The sequence below is a fragment of the Panthera tigris genome, chromosome F2 (genome assembly GCF_018350195.1).
Source record: "Panthera tigris isolate Pti1 chromosome F2, P.tigris_Pti1_mat1.1, whole genome shotgun sequence".
Lineage (NCBI taxonomy): Eukaryota > Metazoa > Chordata > Mammalia > Carnivora > Felidae > Panthera > Panthera tigris.
Genome location: NC_056676.1, coordinates 63,275,123 through 63,296,110, shown reverse-complemented (window position 1 = coordinate 63,296,110; position 20,988 = coordinate 63,275,123). Strand labels below are relative to the sequence as shown.

Here is a 20,988-nt window from a genome sequence, read left to right as displayed (position 1 = left end):
ACCGCCCTCTGTTCCTTGTTTTACCTTTGATCTCCCTGTCCTGTTCTTCTACCCGGGAGCAGACTGTCCTCGTCAGGCTCTCCACAACTGTGTGCATCAGGTCAAATTCAGCGACATTGTACACGTGAGTGCTGTCTGGTTCAGAGGCAATCTCCCGCAGTTCATTCTCATCTGCGTTTTTCACCCCTGTGTGGAGAACAACAGGGAGGGTCGTGACATTCATGCCCCATTTGAAACACCAACCATCAGTGCCCCCCACCTGCAATCAAAGCATCTGCTACTTTAAAGAGGTGCATCTTATGCTAGAGTGTTTTGTAAAAGTCACCTTCAGAATCTCTTTTAAATGATTATATCCTAATTTTGTTCGGTATGTCTTAGCAAGAAGATGTATTAGTGAAATTAACATTTGTCTTGCATGAATATTGCCAAAGCAACAGTAATTAAGCCAGCTTTCTGAACTATCAAAACCTCAGGTTTAAATTTCTATAAGGTAAGTTTACTTAAATTGAGAGCTACTATTGGAATAAAAATTATATATATAAAGGAACTGTTCTGATTATTTATAGTATTATTATATAGCATCAAGGGAAAGCTTGGGGGCAAAACAATTTTTTAACATATTTAAGTACAACTGGCTGACTAGAAACCACTACAATTTTGCAAATGCAAACAGGGAAGCTCTGGTTCTCCCACAGTGTTTGTGAAATTCCATTGCTACAAGTCAAGCCCAGTGCTGGGTGTTTAGAATGCAGCAGGGAACAGAGGGGGACAGAAAATCCTCAGCCCCCACGCAACTTTTCCAGTCTTTCTTAGCAGCGGATGCTAACACTTCGAGTGTACCTGCTCTATCCTGGGAACTGCAGTGTTTCATTTACATGAACATAGTTAATCCCCACAACCAACCTTAGGAGTCTGGCACTATTGTTTCTCCCATTATATGAATCAGTAAACTGACGCCCAGAGGGGTTAATTAGCTTGCTCGAGGAAACACACCAGTCAGTGGACAGTTGGGATTCCCAGGTAGTCTAGATCCAAAGTCATGTGCCCGTAACCACTTTCTCATGCTGCTTCTCAGAAGACGACACATTAAAATGAGTAAGTGGAAGCATAAATAGAAAAGGTGGGCACAGGGTTGGGTTTTATGGGTGCGGAGGCAGATTTCTCTTCACCAGTCTTCAGCAAACAAGGAGCCTTTCTTTATAAATCCCTGTCATTGTAATCATCTAAGTGTACTTTCTTTAAAAAAAAGGTACTGTGGAAGCAAGGAAGAGAGATTACCTAGGGCAGCATGAATTACTTCTTAGATGCCTGGCTGTACCATGAAATTTATTCTCCAACCTCGGCATATTAAGTGACAAAGTGCTGGCTGTCTCCAAGCTATTTGCTTCAGGGGGTTATAAGATAATAAATACTAATGATTTCCAGGTAATTTCCAGAGAAAAAGCCCAAATCACATCTGTATGAGGTCACTGAAAGTTTTGTTTAAAAACTCATGCATTCATTATCAATAAGACAACAGGATGGAGACTAAACACATAAATTAACCGCATTAGTTGGTCATCCAAAAGGATTTCCTCTGTTGGACAAAAGGATAAAATAAAAAATAAAAATTAAGTAAATTTCTCTGATGTTTCTTGCCTGAAGGACTTCAACAAAAGCTTCTAAAATGTATAGCTGGGGTACCTGGGTGGCTCAGCGTATTAAGCGTCTGATTCTTGGTTTCAGCTCAGGTCATGATCTCACGGTTTGTGGGTTCGAGCCCCATGTCAGGCTCTGCACTGACAGTGTGGGGCCTGCTTGGGATTCTCTCTTTCCCCCTCTCTCTGCCCCTCCCCACCCCTCTCTCTCAAAAATAAGAAGCATTAAAAAAAATTAACAAAAATGTTTAAAAACTGTACAGTTGGATCTGTGTCCACAGGAACAAAATAACACTGAGTGCATGAAGAGACAATGAGCTTCATGTCAATAATGCTTTTGATGGCATTTAGGTAAAACCAACAAGTTTGTATTTATATAAGAATATTTTAGGGAGGGGCGCCTGGGTGGCTCAGTGGTTAAGTATCTGACTCTTGGTGTCAGGCTCAGGTCACAATCTCACAGTTCCTTCATGAGCTTGAACCCCATGTAGGGCTCTGTGCTGACAGCATGGAGTCTGCTTGGGATTCTCTCTCTCCCTGTCCCTGGCCTTGCTCGCTCATGCATGTGTGCACATTCTCTGTCTCCCTCTCTCTCAAAAGAAAAAAAAAAAGGAAAGAAAAAGAATATTCTAGGAAAAAAGAAAACCCTGACAACAACAACATGTATATTCTGGGGAAGATAGCCCCAAATCTCTTCTCTCTCTCACCTTTCCAAACTAGTTTGTTGCAAACAGCTTGGAAAAGAGATGAAAAGGTCATGATGACTTGGAAGGAATTTGTCTCGTAAGGATTTTGCGCGGCTCATCTCTGCGCCCCAGCACCCACCACAATGGCTGATACACAAACTTCTTGAATGGAACACTCTTTAAACCACATTTCCAGTAGAAAATCTAGGAATGGGTCAGAGGAATCGTTGCCTGTTTGGGGATTTTGTTTTGCCTTGTTTTACTGTATTTTATTTTGTTTTGTTTTGCTTGGTCTCTACTTAGTAAAAGATCTTTTTGCTGCCAAAGAGAACGTAAACATTTTAATCAAGAGCAGTGACATCATCTAAATGTTTTGCAGTTATTCTGAATGTGTGCCATACGTCTCCTTTTCCATGAGAATGATACCTTATAAAGAAATAATACTGCATAGCTAGAACTTCCTGCTTTCTAAAGAGCTGTGGGACTTTAATTCCGCGAAAACAGTGAACTGGTTTCTCCCTATACTACCAGAGAAAAGACCTGCATCAAGTGGTATTAAAGATAAAGCCGTCACTAACGAAAAGCTAACAAACATGTGCCTAACTTTCGCCCTCCACTTTCTGCTTTTCACAACACTGTATCGACGGTATCTCACCCAGAGAGCCTCGCACTGCAGGGCACATGAAAGTTCCCACCCCTTCCATCTTACACGGAATCAAACTGGGCTCAGATCACAAGACTGGCTCCCCCTAGAGCCAGGAGTAGAAACTAGCCAGGTCTTCTGGCTTTCGGTGAAGTGCACTTTGCATTATATATTGTTTTAAGTGGTTGTGTGTCCGTGGCCATGGTGGAAACAGGACCACGAATAGCACATACCTATGGCAAACAGTTCTACACCGGATTCACGAAGGTTTCTGGATGGTGGGATAATGTCATCTTGGGATTTGCCATCTGTGATTAAAATGCCAATTTTGGACACTCCAGTCCTTGCTCCTGCTTCTGGTTTAAAGCTGTTCTCAAAAATGTAGTTCAAAGCAAGACCTGGCGGAAAAAATAAACACACACCAAACATCTCTAATAAAAAGCCTTCCAATTCTGCAAAATATAACAATAAGATGAATAACTTATTGAGCTACAAGAATATTTTACTAGATATGAACTTTCATCTTCCGTTTACAATGACTCTTTACTCAACAGATCTGATGAAAAATATAACACCAGAATAGAGGTAAGACAAATAACTGAATACTCCATCATTTCAGTAACTAGCATTTATAAAGAATATTCAATTCATGGCCAATACACGTTGGGCTGAAGAACCAAAGATTCTCTTTCTCTCTTGTTTTAGAAATAGTGGGGACAGATCCAAAATGATCATTGAATTCCTGACTTTTGAGTGGGACACTTTTCATCCAGAAAAAAAAAGAAATACTGCAATATTGTTATAAGATTTATGTTTAATAAAGTTTTCTGTTGTATTAACAAAAAGATTATGCCTCAAATTGGCAAAGAAATTATCAAGATTTCAACAGTTTACTTAAAAGCCACTGACAGCATCAATACTGTTTAAAACAATCATGTACGTTGTGCCTCTATAGAAGAAAATAGCGTGTACCAAGGTTAAAACCTGTGACAACCTCTGTGGCTGGAATAATTATAATCTCAATATTCTTACACTCCTTTTTTATCAAAAATACCAGTGAGCCAAAGACTCACAAATATTTTTATGATAACTACTTATGGCAAAACAAGGCCAAAGAGAATACCTTCCTTGAAAATAAGGTAGAAATTTGTTTTTGTTTAAATGAAGGAGGAGAAAACAGGTGAAAAGAAGCGAATGAATGGCAAAAGCTAGAACAGCTGGCAAAGACTGTCAGCCTTCAGGATCATTCTGTCTCCTTCTGACCCAGCCAAACCATTCTGGGGATATTATATTCATACAGCATAAATAATGGGGTGTCTGGGTTTTAATTCTTAATGCTGAGTTGAGAAAAGAGCCATTTAAGAAGTTTAGATTTTAGTTTGATTTAGAAGCACTATGCCAAGCCTTACAAAGTGGCAGAAAGAAATAATGAAACTAATCTTTGGCAAGGTATGTTGCTAAAACATGAACTGAACAGAACATACCTGTTAATGTATTTCCTCCCTTGTATGGTAGATTCCGGACAGCTTCGATGACCTCATCTTTTGTGCTAAAGGCATTCAGGTGCCATTCTATTCTGGGGTCACCGCTATACTGTGCAAGACCTGGTAAAAAAGACGAGAAAGCCCACCCAGAAATGATGAGTTATTCAAAGATCTAGTGGACTGTTCGTGAAACTAGCATAATAAAGGGGCTGATCTTTATAACAATTTTTTGCTCTGCCTCACTATGTATTTTCAAAGAGAATTCTTGGCATCAATTTAAGGAATTAGTTTGGACATATCTTGGGGCAGGAGGAATGCACATATTTTCTAGCCATTTAGAAGTGAGCACCTAATTAGGCACTTGGTATTTAAAAAACAAATCTGATTGTATTTGTAGATAAACGGTCTAGATTTATTGGTTCATTTTTATTCTCAAAGGAGTGGCTTTCCTTAATGGCTATTTAAAAATGGAACTATAAGACTGTATATGATAAAGTAGACATATTGCTCAAAGATTCATAACATTTTTTGTTTTTTTTTTTTATCTTGGCTGGAATTAACTTGGCAAAGATTAGTTTGTACTATAAGACTATTTCCAATTTCCAATTTTCTTAGTTCAAAATTCCACTGGATTCAGCTGATTCTTTTAAATAAAAAGAAAGCCTATACCTGATAAGTTCTTAAACCAGCTGCAACTTTAAAAGTTATTATTATTAGGCAGAGAAGATTTTGACTTTTTAGGAAATTAAAATGTGTTTAATGATTAACTGAATGACAGCATCATTCAGCATAAATTAGTGGGAATAAATATTTATTGATCCAAACTTGCGCTCTTGGGAATATCATGATAGTTGATCCTGGAATTCTGGAAGCCGCTCTGTAAAAAATTTTTGAAATCTCTTATGACGCTTCCTAGCAGATTTACACATTATTCTGCTAATAATGGAACATATACCAATCCGTGTCTTCTCTGAGCCCACATTGAATGCTGTAACCAGGTTCTCCAAGAAAAGCCGAACCAGTCTGAAGTTGAATCTTCCAATGCTCCAGGAACCATCAACCAGGATTACAATGTCAGCGATAGCTGGCGTTTCACAGAAAAACTTCACTTCTGCACAGCACAAACCAGAGAAGTATATCACTGCTGGAACTTTGAAAAGAGTGATTCTATTTTACACCTTTCAGATAACTTAGTGCTAAGAACACAATAAAGTTCCTATGAAAGCAACCATGTTTTTACAACTCTTCCCTTAAATGCATTCTTACTAGGAAAACTTGTGGTTACAGCTGGCAGCAGGGCCAATGTTCTGGAAATAGTTAGCAAAACACTGGCAGGTTCACACCGTCCTGGCAACTCAAGACTTCTGTGTATTTTAGAAAGTACTGTCTGTGAAAAATCATCCAGATTTGGGTTTTAGCCTGTAGATTCTTTCCAGGAAAGGTCTTAGCAACCAGTGTGGGAGAGTCAGCACAGATGGGAAGATGGCCAGAAAGCAGAGAGGCGACTCTCCTGGGCTGATAAGTGTGCTGGCGGAAGTGATAGAAGAGAAACACGGGCTTCCTGAGTCCACGGAAAAGTCGCAGCCATGCGTTTAATCTAAGAAAGATACACAGGGAGGGTTTGTGGAAGAAGAAAATTGGGAAAGGGCCCAGGAGTTTACCCAAATTCAAATTCTTTCGCATATTGTCTCTATGTAACAGTAAGGTTTTGTCCCTAAACATCACTTCTTAATTTATCTTTTTAAATAGCTCAATCAGGCTTTAGAATAAGGAGCCAGGAAAGGATGCCCTGCGGCTACACTCTGAGCTTTACACTCAGGGAAACTCTCAGCTGGCAGTGATCTTTGCGACAAAGCAAAGCAAGAGCTGTCTGATGGAGGGTGGTCTGTGCTTGACTAGGTGAAAACCACCACTTAACCGGCACACAGAGCCAAGATACTAACATATCTTCAGTGTATTTCAGAACCCTTAGAGTTTTTCAGTATTGGTAGTACCTTCAGTGGCATTGATTCATACCCTAGTTTGTGCTTTCAAATGGGCTGCATAACTTTGCTCAATGTTCATATTAAGACTGGCAATCACGGGGGCGCCTGGGTGGCTCAGTCGGTTGGGCGGCCGACTTCCGCTCGGGTCATGATCTTGCAGTCCGTGAGTTCGAGCCCCGCATCACGCTCTGTGCTGACAGCTCAGAGCCTGGAGCCCATTTCTGATTCTGTGTCTCCCTCTCTCTCTGACTCTCCCCCGTTCATGCTCTGTCTCTCTCTGTCTCAAAAATAAATAAACGTTAAAAAAAAAAATTTTTTTTTTAAATAAAAAAAGACTGGCAATCACGAATAGTGGGTGCATGTTTCTTTGTGACCATGTCAACTTCTTGAAATTGTCCAGCAAATCCCTATTTTGTTTGTAATCTAGCATTAAAATGACAATAAAACAATATTTGAAATACACTCATATAATGAAAACCAAAACACAGAAGTGATTATGAATAAATTGAATATATTTTCCCCCAGAGGAAACATAATCAACCTATATGGTTGGAGTAGGCAATTCAATACATGTCCCTAAGCCTACCAGGCTACATTATGCTAAAAAAAAAAAAATCTTGTTTTTCTTTTCCCCCCAGACATAAATATGCATGGAATACCTAGATCCTTTTACCAGAAGGGAAAAAAAATGTATTTGCCAATGAAATAATCAGATACTCATTATGAAAGCTCGACAGAACAGCTCAATCCAAAGTTTATATATTACATTTTGGGGCACCAAATCTCCCTTCCTTAATAACCAAATACAAAGCTACTACACTGAAATATAGTAGTATTGCCAGAAGTCATGGAATAAAAATTAATTTAGTTATTGGAAATAATCAAGGAAAATTAAAATCTTTTGAAGTTTTAAGAATCTCTTTCTCTCAGCTTTTATGGGGGAACTTCAAATGGAGAGTTATTTTCTTTAATTTCCAAAACTATTGGTGGATACTGTTTTACTTTTTAATTAATTATTTAGGTACATTGTATATAGGGTCTTTCTTAAAAAGGAACAATTTCCCCCTGCTCATTTAGAAGAGGATGATGAAAACTGGTATTTTCTATTTTACAATTATTTCCAATAAAAATTTTCTATTTATTTAGCTCATTCAAGTCATTTTGACCTGGAGATATAAATTCTATATGGATCCAAAGCAAGCAAAAAAATTAATTGACTATACGTTAGAAGATTGATAAATTTAATGATATTAAAATTTTTAAAGTGGTTCATCAAAAACACCTTAAAGAAAATAAAAAGACAAGTTACAACTGGGAGTAGACAAGTACAGTATAGGAAACTGGAAAAGAATCAGTACTGAGAACAAATAAATCATGAATAGACAATAAGAATAGAGAATAAGAAATACATATGAACAATAAATGAATGAAGAAAATATTTAACTACGTTAGTGATCACAGTAATTAAAAAATCAAGATCACAATGGGATATAATTTGTGCTCATTCAGTGGGAAAAAATAATAAATTAAATACCATTTAGAATTTCTCCAAAGATAATGAAATATTTGCACATAAAGCATTTGCAAAATATGTGTGCTGAAAATTATACTATTGATAGGAGAAATAAAAGAAGATATAAATAAATGAAGAGGTTTACCATGTTCATGGACTGAAAAACTGAACATAGTAGAGATGTCAATTATCCTCAAATTGATCTACAGGCTTAATGTGATTCCTACCAAAATCGCAAAAAAGTTTTGTTTGTTTGTTTTAGAAATAGACAAGCTTATTCTAAAATTTATATGGGAAGTCATAGACCCTAGAATAGCTGAAACAATCATGAAGAAGAGAGTGGAAGAAACCATTTTACCAGATATTGAGCCTATTGTCTATACAGCTATAGTAATCAGTACATGTGATATTTGAGAGGGATAGACACATATGTCAATGAAATGGACAGAAAAGCCAAAAATAGACTCATACACATATGCTCAACTCTATGATTTTAAATCTAAATATGATTTTATACAAATGTGCAAAACTACTTCAACAGATGGTGCTCAAGTGATTGGACATCCATGCAACAGATAGATGATGATGATAGACAAATGACAGATAAATGATAGATAGAAAGATGGATGGATAGATAGATAGATAGATAGATAGATAGATAGATAGATAAAACTTAACCTAAACTTCATAACTTACATCAAAATTCAAAGTAGATTATCAACTTAAATGTAAAAAGTAAAAATTACAGAACTTAGGAACAAAATAGAATGTAGAGCAAGATAAAGAATTCTTAGAGTTAAGAGACTCTTAAATACAAAGAACAAACTGAGGGTCGATGGGGGGCAGGGGAGAGGGGAAGTGGGTGATGGGCATTGAGGAGGGCACTTGTTGGGATGAGCACTGGGTGTTGTATGGAAGCCAACTTGACAATAAATACATTAAGAACAAACAAACAAAAAGAATGTTTAGAGTTGATACCAAAAGTACAAATCCATAAAAAGAAAAGTCAATAAATTTAACTTCATCAAAATAAAATATTTGTACTCTGTGAAAGCCCATGGAAATAAGAGTAAAAGAGAAACTACAGAGAAAATATTTGCAAACCACACCTGACAAAGGATTAGTTTCTAGAATACATAAAGAACTCTCAAAACGCACTAGTAAATACAACCAAGCAATCCAATTAAAATATTGGTAAAATACTTGAACAGATATTTCACCAAAGAGAATATACTGATGGCAAGTAAGGACATGAAAAGATATTCAACATCGTCAGCCATCAGGGAAATGCAAATTAAAACCACAATGAGATTTCACTATGCATACCTATCAAATGGCTAAAATAAAACACAGTGATAATAATAAATGCTGACAAGGATGTGTAGAAACTGATCACATACATTGTGCCATGGGAATATAAAATTTTATAACGATTCTGAAAACAGTTTGGCAGTTTCTTTTATTTTTTCTTAGTTTTTTTTCAGTTTGCTTATTTTGAGAGACAGAGAACATGCAAACAGGGAAGGGATGAAGAGGGAGAGAGAGAATCTGAAGCAAGCTCTGTGTTCTTAGCACAGAGCTCAATGTGGGGCTCAAACTCACGAACTGTGAGATCATGACCTGAGCTGAAATCAAGAGTTGGAAGCTCAACCGACTGAGCCACCCAGGCGCCCCACAGTTTGGCATCGGGCTCTGTGCTGACAGTGCAGAGCCTGCTTGGGATTCTCTGTCTCCCTCTCTCTGCCTCTTCCCCACTCACACTGTCTCTGTCTCTCTCAAAATAAATAAATGGATAACTGAAAAAATGTTTTTAAAAATAATCACACATCTCAAACATAACTCCAGCTGTTGCAGTGAATCTTTTAAAAACTATATTCAAATTTTATTAAATTTTGAATATGTTCAAATCTTATTAAAAATAACAGCCCAGGGGCGCCTGGGTGGCTCAGTCGGTTAAGCGGCCGACTTTGGCTCAGGTCATGATCTCATGGTCCGTGAGTTCGAGCCCCGCGTCGGGCTCTGTGCTGACAGCTCACAGCCGGGAGCCTGTTTTGGACTCTGTGTCTCCCTCTCTCTGACCCTCCCCCATTCATGCTCTGTCTCTCTCTGTCTCAAAAATAAATAAACGTTAAAAACAAAATTTTTTTAATAAAAAATAAAAAATAACAGCCCAGATTCAGCACTGATGACAAATGATATCTCCTTCCACTGGAAACTATGTGACCGATGTCAGCATTCTCAAATGGAGAGAGACCAATCAGAAAAAAAACACAAAAATTAAGCATCTTAAAATGTGTTAAGGAATCAAGTGGTGGAAAACCAGACACACCTGGGAGCCCAGGTAAATATTGTGTACAACTCTGCAGTCAAATGTAATTTAAAACAGCATTTAAAAGAGGTAAGTACATATCATTTTATTGTTAAAACATTATTCTGTAATTAATTGTTTTAGTAAAATAAATCCTTTTTGCTCTCATTTAAAGTATTTAAATTTACACTGTATTTAAAGTAAAGAAAAGGGGCAGGGAAAATGGCTTCTTGAATGTATTTTAATTCCGCTCTTGGCTTAACATGGTCTTTGTCTAAATGCAATTCTGAAAATGCAGGGAGTGTAAAAAGAAAAAAGAAAAACAAACAAACAAGCAGCTAACTGCAATCAAAGGAAAGCACCCAGGGGTGCCTGGGTGGCTCAGTGGGTTAAGCCACCAACTCGGTTTCTGCTGAGGTCATGGTCTCACATTTCAAAGTTGGAGCCCTGATCAGGCTTTGTCCTGAGAGCCCAAAGCCTGCTCAGGATTCTCTCTCTCCCTCTTTCTGTCCCTCCCCTACTTGTTCCCTCCCTCTCTCTCTCTCCCTCTCTCTCTCTCCCTTTCTGTAAATAAATAAACATAGAAAAAAGAAAAAAAAGGAAAGCACCCAATATATGTACTAGGTCACAAACATAACACTGAGGTCACAGCATCCAAAGGAGCAATTCCCTTTAGGTCCTACAGCTTCTGGATGTGCATGACAAGGGGCCCCAGGAGAAAATGACAACTCCCTATCCGACAGGTACATCACGATACTAAACGTTAAGCCCTCTATGCTCGTCTAGTGATGTACCTCATAACAGCTCTATGAGACACATACAATTATTCTCAGTCCCACTCCAGGACGAAAAGTACGATACACGCGGCTGAGTGATTTTCTCAGGGGAGGTCACACAGTGAAGGAGTGGCCAACCCTAGTAACATGTCTTTAAAATCTAAGCTCTTAGGGGCACCCAGGTGGCTCAGTCGGTTAAGCATCCAACTCTTGATTTCAGCTCAGGTCATGATCTCACAGTTCGTGGGTCCAAACCCCACATCAGGCTCTCCGCTGACAGTGTGGAGCCTGCTTAGGATTCTCTCTCTCCCTCTCTCTCTGCTCCTCCCCCCACTCGCATTCTGTCTCTCTGAAAATAAATGAACAAACATTAAAAAAATTATAAAATCTAAGCTTTTAGCCACAGGGCTATACAGACTTCTGTGAGGTACTCAACATTATATAAATTTAGAAAGTAGGGGGGCGCCTGGGTGGCGCAGTCGGTTAAGCGTCCGACTTCAGCCAGGTCACGATCTCGCGGTCCGTGAGTTCGAGCCCCATGTCGGGCTCTGGGCTGATGGCTCGGAGCCTGGAGCCTGTTTCCGATTCTGTGTCTCCCTCTCTCTCTGCCCCTCCCCCGTTCATGCTCTGTCTCTCTCTGTCCCAAAAATAAATAAAAAACGTTGAAAAAAAAAAAAATTAAAAAAAAAAAAAAAAAAAAAAAAGAAAGTAGGGGAAAAAGTCTCCAAAATGGAGCAGTGTCCCCACAGAACTTCCCTCTGCTGTGACATCCACAGCTAGTATGTGCCATTTGCAAACATTTCCAGTTGTCCCTCCAAACCTTTTGCCCTTCCAACTGTACATGCACTTAGGACCTAAACACCCCTTTTGAAAAGTGTCTCTAACAATAATTTTATACCAATTTTACTGTGCTACTGACATCATGGTAGAACTCTGTGTTGAAAATCAAAGTTAATTCAAGCACCCCTACCTGTCCGCAGGGGCTGTGCTCCAGGCCGGCCGCTCCAGACAAGGTGCAGAACTGAACCTCCCTCCTCCACCACTGCCCCAGAGTGTTTAATAAAAGCTTTTCAGTGGATCACAAAAAAACCCCCAACAACTCTGAATTAGTATAAATCAGTCTAGTCTAAACTTGTTTATTTATTTGGTATTATGAGACTAATTTTCTGGATAAAATGTATTTACTTATTAAAAATGTATTTAATATTTACTACATATCAGGGGCTGTTCTGGGAAACCAGGAACATACAACGTTCTTGCCTTCCAGCTGCTTAATTTCTCAGTGAGGGGAAAAAAATCTAACAAGATAACATAAATTCAGATTTTTAAAAATCTTTATTTTTGAGAGAGAGAGAGAGAGAGAGACAAACAGAGCATGAGCAGGGGAGGGGCATAGAGAGAGGGAGACACAGAATCCGAAGCAGGCCCCAGGTTCTCAGCTGTCAGCATAGAGCCCGATGCAGGGCTTGAACTCATGGACCATGACATCACAACCTGAGCCAAAGTCAGACACCTAACCGACTGAGCCACCCAGGCACCCCGAATTCAGATTTTTTTTAAAGTGCTTTATAAAAATAAACAGAATCAGGGGGCACCTGAGTGGCTCAGTCAGTTAAGCATCTGACTCTTGATCTCAGCTCAGGTCTTGATTTCAGGGTTGTGAGTTCAAGTCCCACACCAGGCTCTGCACTGGGTGTGGCACCTACTTATAAAAACAAAATAAAACAACAACAAAATAAACAGAACGATATAAAGAGAGTTGTGTATGTGTGTGGGGGGGAGGTACTACTCTGGTTAAAATGACAGGAAATTACAAGTTAAAACTCTTCCTTTTATATCATATTATTCTTTTTGTTCTAATAGCATTCAAATTAGTGACCTAAGTATGGTTTATATAGAAATAGGTACAATGTATTTATGGATAAAAGTATTCACCAACATAGTTAATGAAAATAAAAAAGAGAGAATTGACAGAAACTGCCTTTTTCTGCCAGATAAACTCCTATTCATCCTTCAAAACCCAGGTCACACTTCACTACTTCATGCAGCTTTTCCAACAGTCCTCAGATAGGACTCATTATCTGCCCCTCTTCACTGTCTCTGCATTTGCACATGCTTTGTTGTATTCACAGTGCTGGACTAATACGATTTGTTTCCATTTCTGCCTCTCTGATGTGACTGAACTCATTGAGAGATGAGAAATTTGCATCTTATCTTTCCATCTCCTTTGTCTGGCTCCGCTTTTGGCATGAAGTACATCCGTGAATGGGAACTACATTGAATTGTGTTGTTAAAAAGGAATGCCTCTTCTCACATAATTTATACCTCTAGCAAAGCACTAGAAAAAAATGAATGACGACAGCCCAAACGTGGTCTCTCCTCCCACCCTGGTGCTCTATCACGCTGGGAAAGTTACTTAGGGATCAGGGATATTGTATCAGGTTTGTCTGACTTGCTATTTTTCCAATGCTGGAGGCCGAATGAAAGGAAAGCATGTACTATTTTTACTCATATTATTTGAATATGCACTCAAAAAACTCTCATGATGATTTTCGCTACAACTGGTCAGATTCAGATTCATTTAGTGGCTTCAAATTATTTTTTCTCTGCCACTAGCAAAATACATAGCTAGGCCATTCATTAACCAAGACATCCGAAGGAAAACTGTGGTCACAGAACAATTTTTCACTTTAGTCTCTCATGAGGTTAAGTTCAGATTTCCAAACCAAGAGCTCATTTCCAAGACTGGCTTCAGCTGCATCACTGAAGATTTTTTTTTTAAGAGTTAACATTATTTTACCAATGGTTCTAAAAAGGGCTTTTCAGTACATAGGCACATTCTGATTCTGGCAATATTCTTGGGGGTGCCATTGTCATCCTCATTTTTCAGAAGAGAAATTGAGGTTCAGAGAGACAAGTGAATGAATCAGTGGTTTCTGCACAGCCAGGGCTGGCTTCCAGGTCTTCCAAAGGTTTGGTCCATGCTACCACCGCCAGAGAAAATGTGCTCACCTAAGGCAACATGGATGGCCACTGGTTACCTGTCACATTAATGTTACAAGTGGTCCCTCTAGCAGGTGAGCAACAGAAGCCTCCTGTCAGCTGTGTTTGCTCACATTAATCAGAGTGAGCTTAGCACTCATATAGTCCAGTCTTGGCAGAGGCTTACCTTTCAGAGCATCCCTGACAGATATCTGCCCTATCTACGACAGCACCCCTCCATCATTCTCTTCCTTTATTCTGTTTTTATTATTTGTTTGTGGAACTTCTTACTTCCTAGAAGTTTGTTATTTAGTGGAATGGTTAATTTTATGGGCCAGCCTGATGGGTCCGCAGGGTGCCCAGACATTTGGTTGAATGGAACCGAATGTCATTCCGAGTATGTCTGTAAGGGTGTTTCAGGATGAGATTACCATCTGAATCTACAGCCTGCGTAAAAGTACCTTGCCCTCCCCAATGTGGGTGGTCCTCATCCAATGCACTGAAGACCTGAACAGAACAGAACACTAAGGGAAAGGGAACGGGGTGGACTCAAACTGCAACCCTGGCTCTTTTGGGACCTGGAGCCTAACAGTTTCCCTACTGAAACCTACATTATCAGCTCTCCTGTGTCTCCAGCTTGCTGACTGCAGACCTAGGGACTTCTCAGCCGCCCTAATCATGTGAACCAACTCTTTATAATAAATATAGGGAGATATATAGATATAAATATATCTTTATCTATCCATCTATTTATCTATAGAGATAAAGAGGGAGAGATATAGATCTCGATAGGCATTGATATAGATATATAGTTATTTAGTTATTAAACTTAAATATATATAGTTATTTATTTATTGACTGAGGCAAACAATTGTCATGATTTCCTTTTTTTACAATAATAAAAAGACTTGCCACTTAGTGACCACTTTCATCAGATGCTTTGTTTGTGTCTTTTCCATTTAAGCCTGATATTCATACTACAAGGCAGGTGTTCTCACTCCATTGAAAAAGAAAGGTTAGAAACTTAGAAAAGTTAAATAATTTGCCCATCATCACACACTGAGCAGCTGGAAAAGCTGAAATTCAAATCCAGGACCGACTCCAAGGGCTGAACCACTTAGCCATTGTGCTATGCAACTCCTTTCACAGAAGAGAAGTATTTGCAAGGAAGGAAGGGGGAAAGGAAGGGAGGACAAAGGAAGGAAGGGAGGCAGGGAGGGAGGGGGGGAAAGAATGTCAAGCCTTGCCACTAAAAAGAACATGACATCAAAGTCATACTGACTTGTCCTGTATCCAACCTGGGATGAATGATACCATGACAATTTGCAGGTATGTAAAGCCCAATCCCTGAACCAGAGCCAAAAAGAGCATTTCAGCTGTCATTCAGAGTCCTGCATCTTAACAGTAACTGACAATCCCATAAACATCACATTCATTACATTTCTTCTCTGCTCAAAAGCTGTAAGAGACCAGAAGACGACACTACAACTGTCTTCAAAAATTTAAATGACTGACATACAAAAGCGGGATTAGGAGTGCTCTGTATGCCCACAGGAGACAGATTCAACTCAATTCAAGAAAGAACTTTTGGGGTGCCTGGGTGGCTCAGTCAGTTAAGGGTCTGGCTTCAGCCCAGATCATGGTCTCACGGTCCATGGGTTTGAGCCCTGTGTCAGGCTCTGTGCTGACGGCTGAGAGCCTGAAGCCTGCTTCAGATTCTGTATCTCCCTCTCTCTCTGCCTCTCTTGCATTCGTGCTCTGTCTCTGTCATTCAAAAATAAATAAATGTTAAAAAAAATTCTAAATAGGGGCGCCTGGGTCGCTCAGTCGGTTGAGCGTCCAACTTCGGCTCAGGTCATGATCTCGCGGTTCGTGAGTTCAAGTCCCGCATCAGGCTCTGTGCTGACAGCTCAGAGCCTGGAACCTGCTTTGGATTCTGTGTCTCCCTCTCTCTCTCTGTCCCTCCTCCAATTGTTCATCCTCCCCCCACACACACACCTCAAAAATAAATAAATGAACTTAAAAAAAAAGAAAGAAAACACTTTCTAACGGTCAAGATTTCCATAGATACTGCCTTGGGAAAGACAGAGATCCTCCACAGATCTCTGTCAATAAAAGCAGGTGCAGGTCAACCTTCAAAGGCATGACCGAGGAGTCTCAACCAACCTCTCAACTGATTGACCTAAATGGCTCTCAAAGTACCTCCCAATTCTAAATTTTAAGATTATTTCTTCCCTCCCTCACCTACCAAATTAAACCTAAACTATTCCTTGTACTCTTCAAAACCTTCCATAATTCAAATCCACTTGACCTATCCATATTTATCTCACTCTTCATCCCAATAAAATTACCCTTCTTTCCCCGCAAAACAGTTCCATCTCTGAGACTTTTGCCTCAATTTTTATCTCTCCACTTGCCCCCCACCATTTCTTCCCACTACCTTCTCCAAGCTTTACTTACCCCAATGCAAAATACTTAAAATAGGTTTTACTTCCAGTGAAAATATATGGTCCTTTTAAAATACTTTTATATAGAGTTTACTCTAAAACTTATTTGTACAATTACCTGGTTATTTCCTGATTTTTCCAAGATAATACTGACCCAAGAGAGGCTATTTCACCTTACTATCTTGGTTTAAAAATAAAACTTGCTCAACCTCAGAAGCCAGTGTATTACCTTCTCTTTTATTTTCACCTCTGTAGATAGTACGACATGATCTGGGTATGTGTTTACTTTGGTTGTTGCTTTTCTGAAAAATTGCAATAACTCAATCATCCCTGTAATTCCATTTCATCCATAAAGAACAGATCCTGACATCTTGCAATTTCTAAGGTCGAAACACCTGCTCAACAGGACTGCAGGTATAGAAATAAGATGTTTAACACAAAATCCTTAGACAAGAAGGAAGGTATCGATCACATGAGTCCAAGCATTCCTAAGGGGGACAGACTGCCAAAATCTATAGCAGTGCCCATAGTGGTGCCCAATGGAAAAATTGTCTGTGTGTGTGTGTATAAATTGTGTGTATATATATTTATATATGTGTGTGTATGTGTGTGTGTATACACACACACACATACACACACACACACATTACTAGTTCTTAAAAATGAGGACATTTGAAAACTTATTTAAGGAAAAACTATGATTTCTTACCACTGGAGAATTCACAGGCTAAGAATGGTAAAAGTTACTGGAGGCCAACAGCCCACAGACAAGGTGTCAAAATCCTTCTAAAATGGCTTATTAAGTACCGGGGAGGGGAAGACTAAGAAAACTTGAAGTATATTGAGAGGTGAAGCTCATCCCCTTGCCCTCAGGAAATCTTATCATTTCATGTACAGGTATAACATACTTTGCAGGTGTTCAATGATTATTTTCTGAGTGACTGATTCTGCCTCGTGTCTCTCTGAATTCCTGAAAACATGAATTGTAATGCTTCACATCAAGGAGAAAAACAGAAATCAGCTTTCTGCCTTTTTTGTGATAAAAACATTCTTTTCATTAACGCAGTTTTTCTTAATCTTCTCCACAGAATTGTGACTCTCCTTTAGTCTCAAAGAAGCCACATCCAAATATTCAACAAATAGTTGTTGATCATGTAAGATACTCTGTTGCATTCTGTATGCTATTTTCTCCTTGAAATCAAGACATTAAAATAATAATAATAAAAATAAATGGAAGGGCACCTGGGTGGCTCAGTTGGCTAAGCGTCCGACTCTTGATTTTGGCTCAGGCCATGATCTCATGGTTTGTGCGATTGAGTCCCGAGTCGGGCTCTGTGCTGACAGAGTGGAGCCTGTTAAGGATTCTCTCTCTCCTTCTCTCTCTTCCCTACCCCTTCTCATTCTCTCTCTCTCTCTCTCTCTCTCTCTCTCCTCTCCAAATAAATAAACACACTTTTTAAAAAAGGAAATGGAAAATGGGGTAGAACCTGACATTCCTTAAGTGCCCAGGCATGTCATATATGTGCTAGCATTTCATTCTCACAAATAGTCATATGCTTTTTTTGACTACTATGCTGCTTTTTCCAGTGAAGAAACTAGGGTTTAGGGAGGTTAATGGAGTAGTCCTCCCTTATCCATGGTCCTCCTTTATCCCTGAGGTCAACTCGGTCTAGGAGCAGACGATCATCCCTCTGAGGTATCATCAGAAGATCAACAACAGCCTATCACTTCATTACACGTCATCCCCTTCCCTTCATCTCACCACGTGGGCGGCCATGCTATCATCACACATCGTCCCAGGAAGAAAATGAGAACAGGACACCAGGGTAATTTGGAGAGAGAAAGAGAGACCACATTCACAGCACTTTTATGACAGTATGTTGTTATAATTGTTCTCTTTTATTAGTAGTTATTGTTGTTGATCTCTTACTGTGCCTAATTTACAAATTAAACTTTATCATAGGTGTGCATATATAGGAAAAAGCATCAGATGTAGAGAGTTCGGTACTGTCTGTGCCTTCAGGCACCCACTGGGGGTATTGGGACGCATCTCCTGCAGGTAAGGGCGCACTGCTGTGTGCCTAAGGTTGCAGACCTAGGTAACAAGCCAGGGAAGATTTTACATCAAGAGATGTTTGACCACAAAGCTTGTGTACTGTATTCTAAGTCATAGTGATCTCAGTAAGTAAAAGGGAAAACAAGATGGAAAAAGGAAGGTTCAGTATGGGAAGAAAAAAGTATTCTGATGAAAATGTTTTTTATTTCTTCTCTTAAACCTCAGGCTGGGAAGCAATTCATATCACCTTCTGACGTCTCCTCTGAGCATGTTACACAGACTCCAGAAACCTATGATGTGTCTAATGCCTCGTGCTTCATAGACTATCTTTGCTTGTTCTGTGCTTCCATGAAATGCTACGAAATGCTTAGAGTGAAGTGAGGAGAAACAGGGCCATAATTATATCACAGCTTTTCTATTACACAGTTGTAACAGATCAGGATTTATTTTAAAATTAATACAATAATTCTTTTCTTCCTCAAACACAGGTCACCAGTTTATTGAGCAAGCTGAACTTGCTAAACTTCTCAACCTTTTTCTGAATGAATTAATAAATAAAATCACTTAACATCATTTTTTAAAAAGAGTGGTGTATCTAATACACAAAAAACCCTGAAGAACATACCACAGCACGCAGCTAGTTCTCTGTCATTTAGAAATGGCTTCAACCAGTCCCTTCATCCCTCCTCATTCCGATTTTGTCTCTCAAAGTCTTATCTTTGACTCTGGCCAAAGATTCCCCAACACGATTCAGGGTATGGCTATCCATTTATGCTCTTCACAATTCTTTATCTTCTATTTGATCACTTCTCAAATCCATATATTCTCTTTTTCATAGTCTCTCAATCTCTTCTTCTCTCATTTTTAATATTTCTATGACTTTAACAATATTGTTTATTTTATAGTCTGTATGTAATCATTCCACAATTGAAACCCCCGGGATTCTGAGACCACCCTTTCTGTGTCTTCTGATTATTATTCATAGCACATGGTTTACTTCTATGCTTCACAAGTTTGGATTCTGAGCTCTTTCTTGGCATTGCTGTATCTGTGGCAATCTTTGGAATTTGAGTCATACATATGTGCCTCAAATGTGATTTTGTGTTTACTTCTGCCAGGTACCCTACTTTTACTAACGCTGAGCAATTTTTTACATTAATCTCTTGAATGGAAGGTTCCCAGAGCATGTGAGGAAGGTAAATTTGAATGCTTAATTTGAACACGGTATGGGCCCATCGTTATGAATTCTCAAGACATTTCCCCCCACTCGGCACAGGCACAGATAGACAGAGGTGCTTCCGCAAATTCTCTCTATGCTTATGAGCAGAGATATTCTAGTCCACCCTAGTGCTGTTGCTGATACACTATATCCACTGTCTAGATAATAGTAATTATAACAATAACGAGAAAAATGAAAAGGAGTCAGAGGATAGTGAAGCACAAGAAGGAAAAGGAGGAGGAAGAGGAAGATCTACAGAGCATGCTCTGGGGGGTCAGGCACCCTCCTAAATACTTTAACGCATGAATTCCAGCCCACAACCTAACTCCAGTGTCCGGTTTATGAATGGACCCAATCCATTCCCTCTAATCTCTAAGAGTAAAGATGTAGCCAGAATTAACCTACACACCCCACCCATTCTCCCATACTGTGGCTGATCTTCTCACTCCTGCCTTACCAAAATTCACATCCCCAACAGTCCCACTCCTGTTGAACTGAACTCAGAATCCTGGGTTCGGCAGATCTAAGACCCAGAATAACTGATGGAAAAGGTGTTAACATTTCAAATTTATCTCTTAACAGTGAGCCCAGAAATCATGAAACTATTAATGGGAAATAGGTGGTCCTAGTAATATACCTTCAGAACAATCGTGAGCCCTGGCTATTGTTCAACCATAATGATGATACCCAAGGCAAAACTGACTCTTCTCCAAGAGTGCTGAGTCCCTGCCAGACTACATGAGTGGACTGAGGGTAGAATCCTTTCAACTGTGATCACTAGTTAAGTCTCAGTGCCTAACTCAGTGCTCAGCACTAAGGGGTAATCACCAAACCTCCTCTATGCATTTATTGTTAAATCAATAACATAAAAGTTTGGTCTGTGATTATATTGATTTATGCAAATTATACATTGCAGTATCAGTAGCAAATACTTATGTAGCACTTACTATGTTCTAGGCACTTCATGCATGCTAACAAATTTAGTCCTCACAACTAAATTTTGGGAGTTGTCATGTTTCAGATTTTAAGAGGTCAAATGTGATTGTAGGAGAAGTAGGATCCACTGAAGGTTTATATATAAGAGCACATCCTATGCAATTCTTTTTTTTTTTAAGTTTATTTATTTATTTTTAGAGAGAGAAAGAGAGCATGCATGAGAGAAAGAGTGGGGGAAGGGCAGAGAGAAAGGGAGAGAGAGAATCCCAAGCAGCTCTGCCCTGTCAGTGCAGAGCTCGATGTGGGGCTCTATCTC

The 20,988-nt window shown here is 39.3% G+C and overlaps 1 protein-coding gene across 6 annotated transcripts in view; it reads right to left on the bottom strand.

Moving 5' to 3' along the window:
- Positions 1 to 20,988, bottom strand: part of COL14A1 (collagen type XIV alpha 1 chain) — a 210,713-nt gene that overhangs the window by 152,240 nt on the left and 37,485 nt on the right. For all 6 annotated transcript variants that reach the window (XM_042973272.1, XM_042973271.1, XM_042973275.1 and 3 more), the window contains 4 exons: positions 5,406 to 5,561; positions 4,451 to 4,570; positions 3,200 to 3,364; positions 25 to 186 (listed from right to left, as the gene is read on the bottom strand). In XM_042973272.1, the coding sequence (XP_042829206.1) occupies positions 25 to 186; positions 3,200 to 3,364; positions 4,451 to 4,570; positions 5,406 to 5,561 (603 nt within the window). The remainder of the gene's footprint in view (positions 1 to 24; positions 187 to 3,199; positions 3,365 to 4,450; positions 4,571 to 5,405; positions 5,562 to 20,988) is intronic.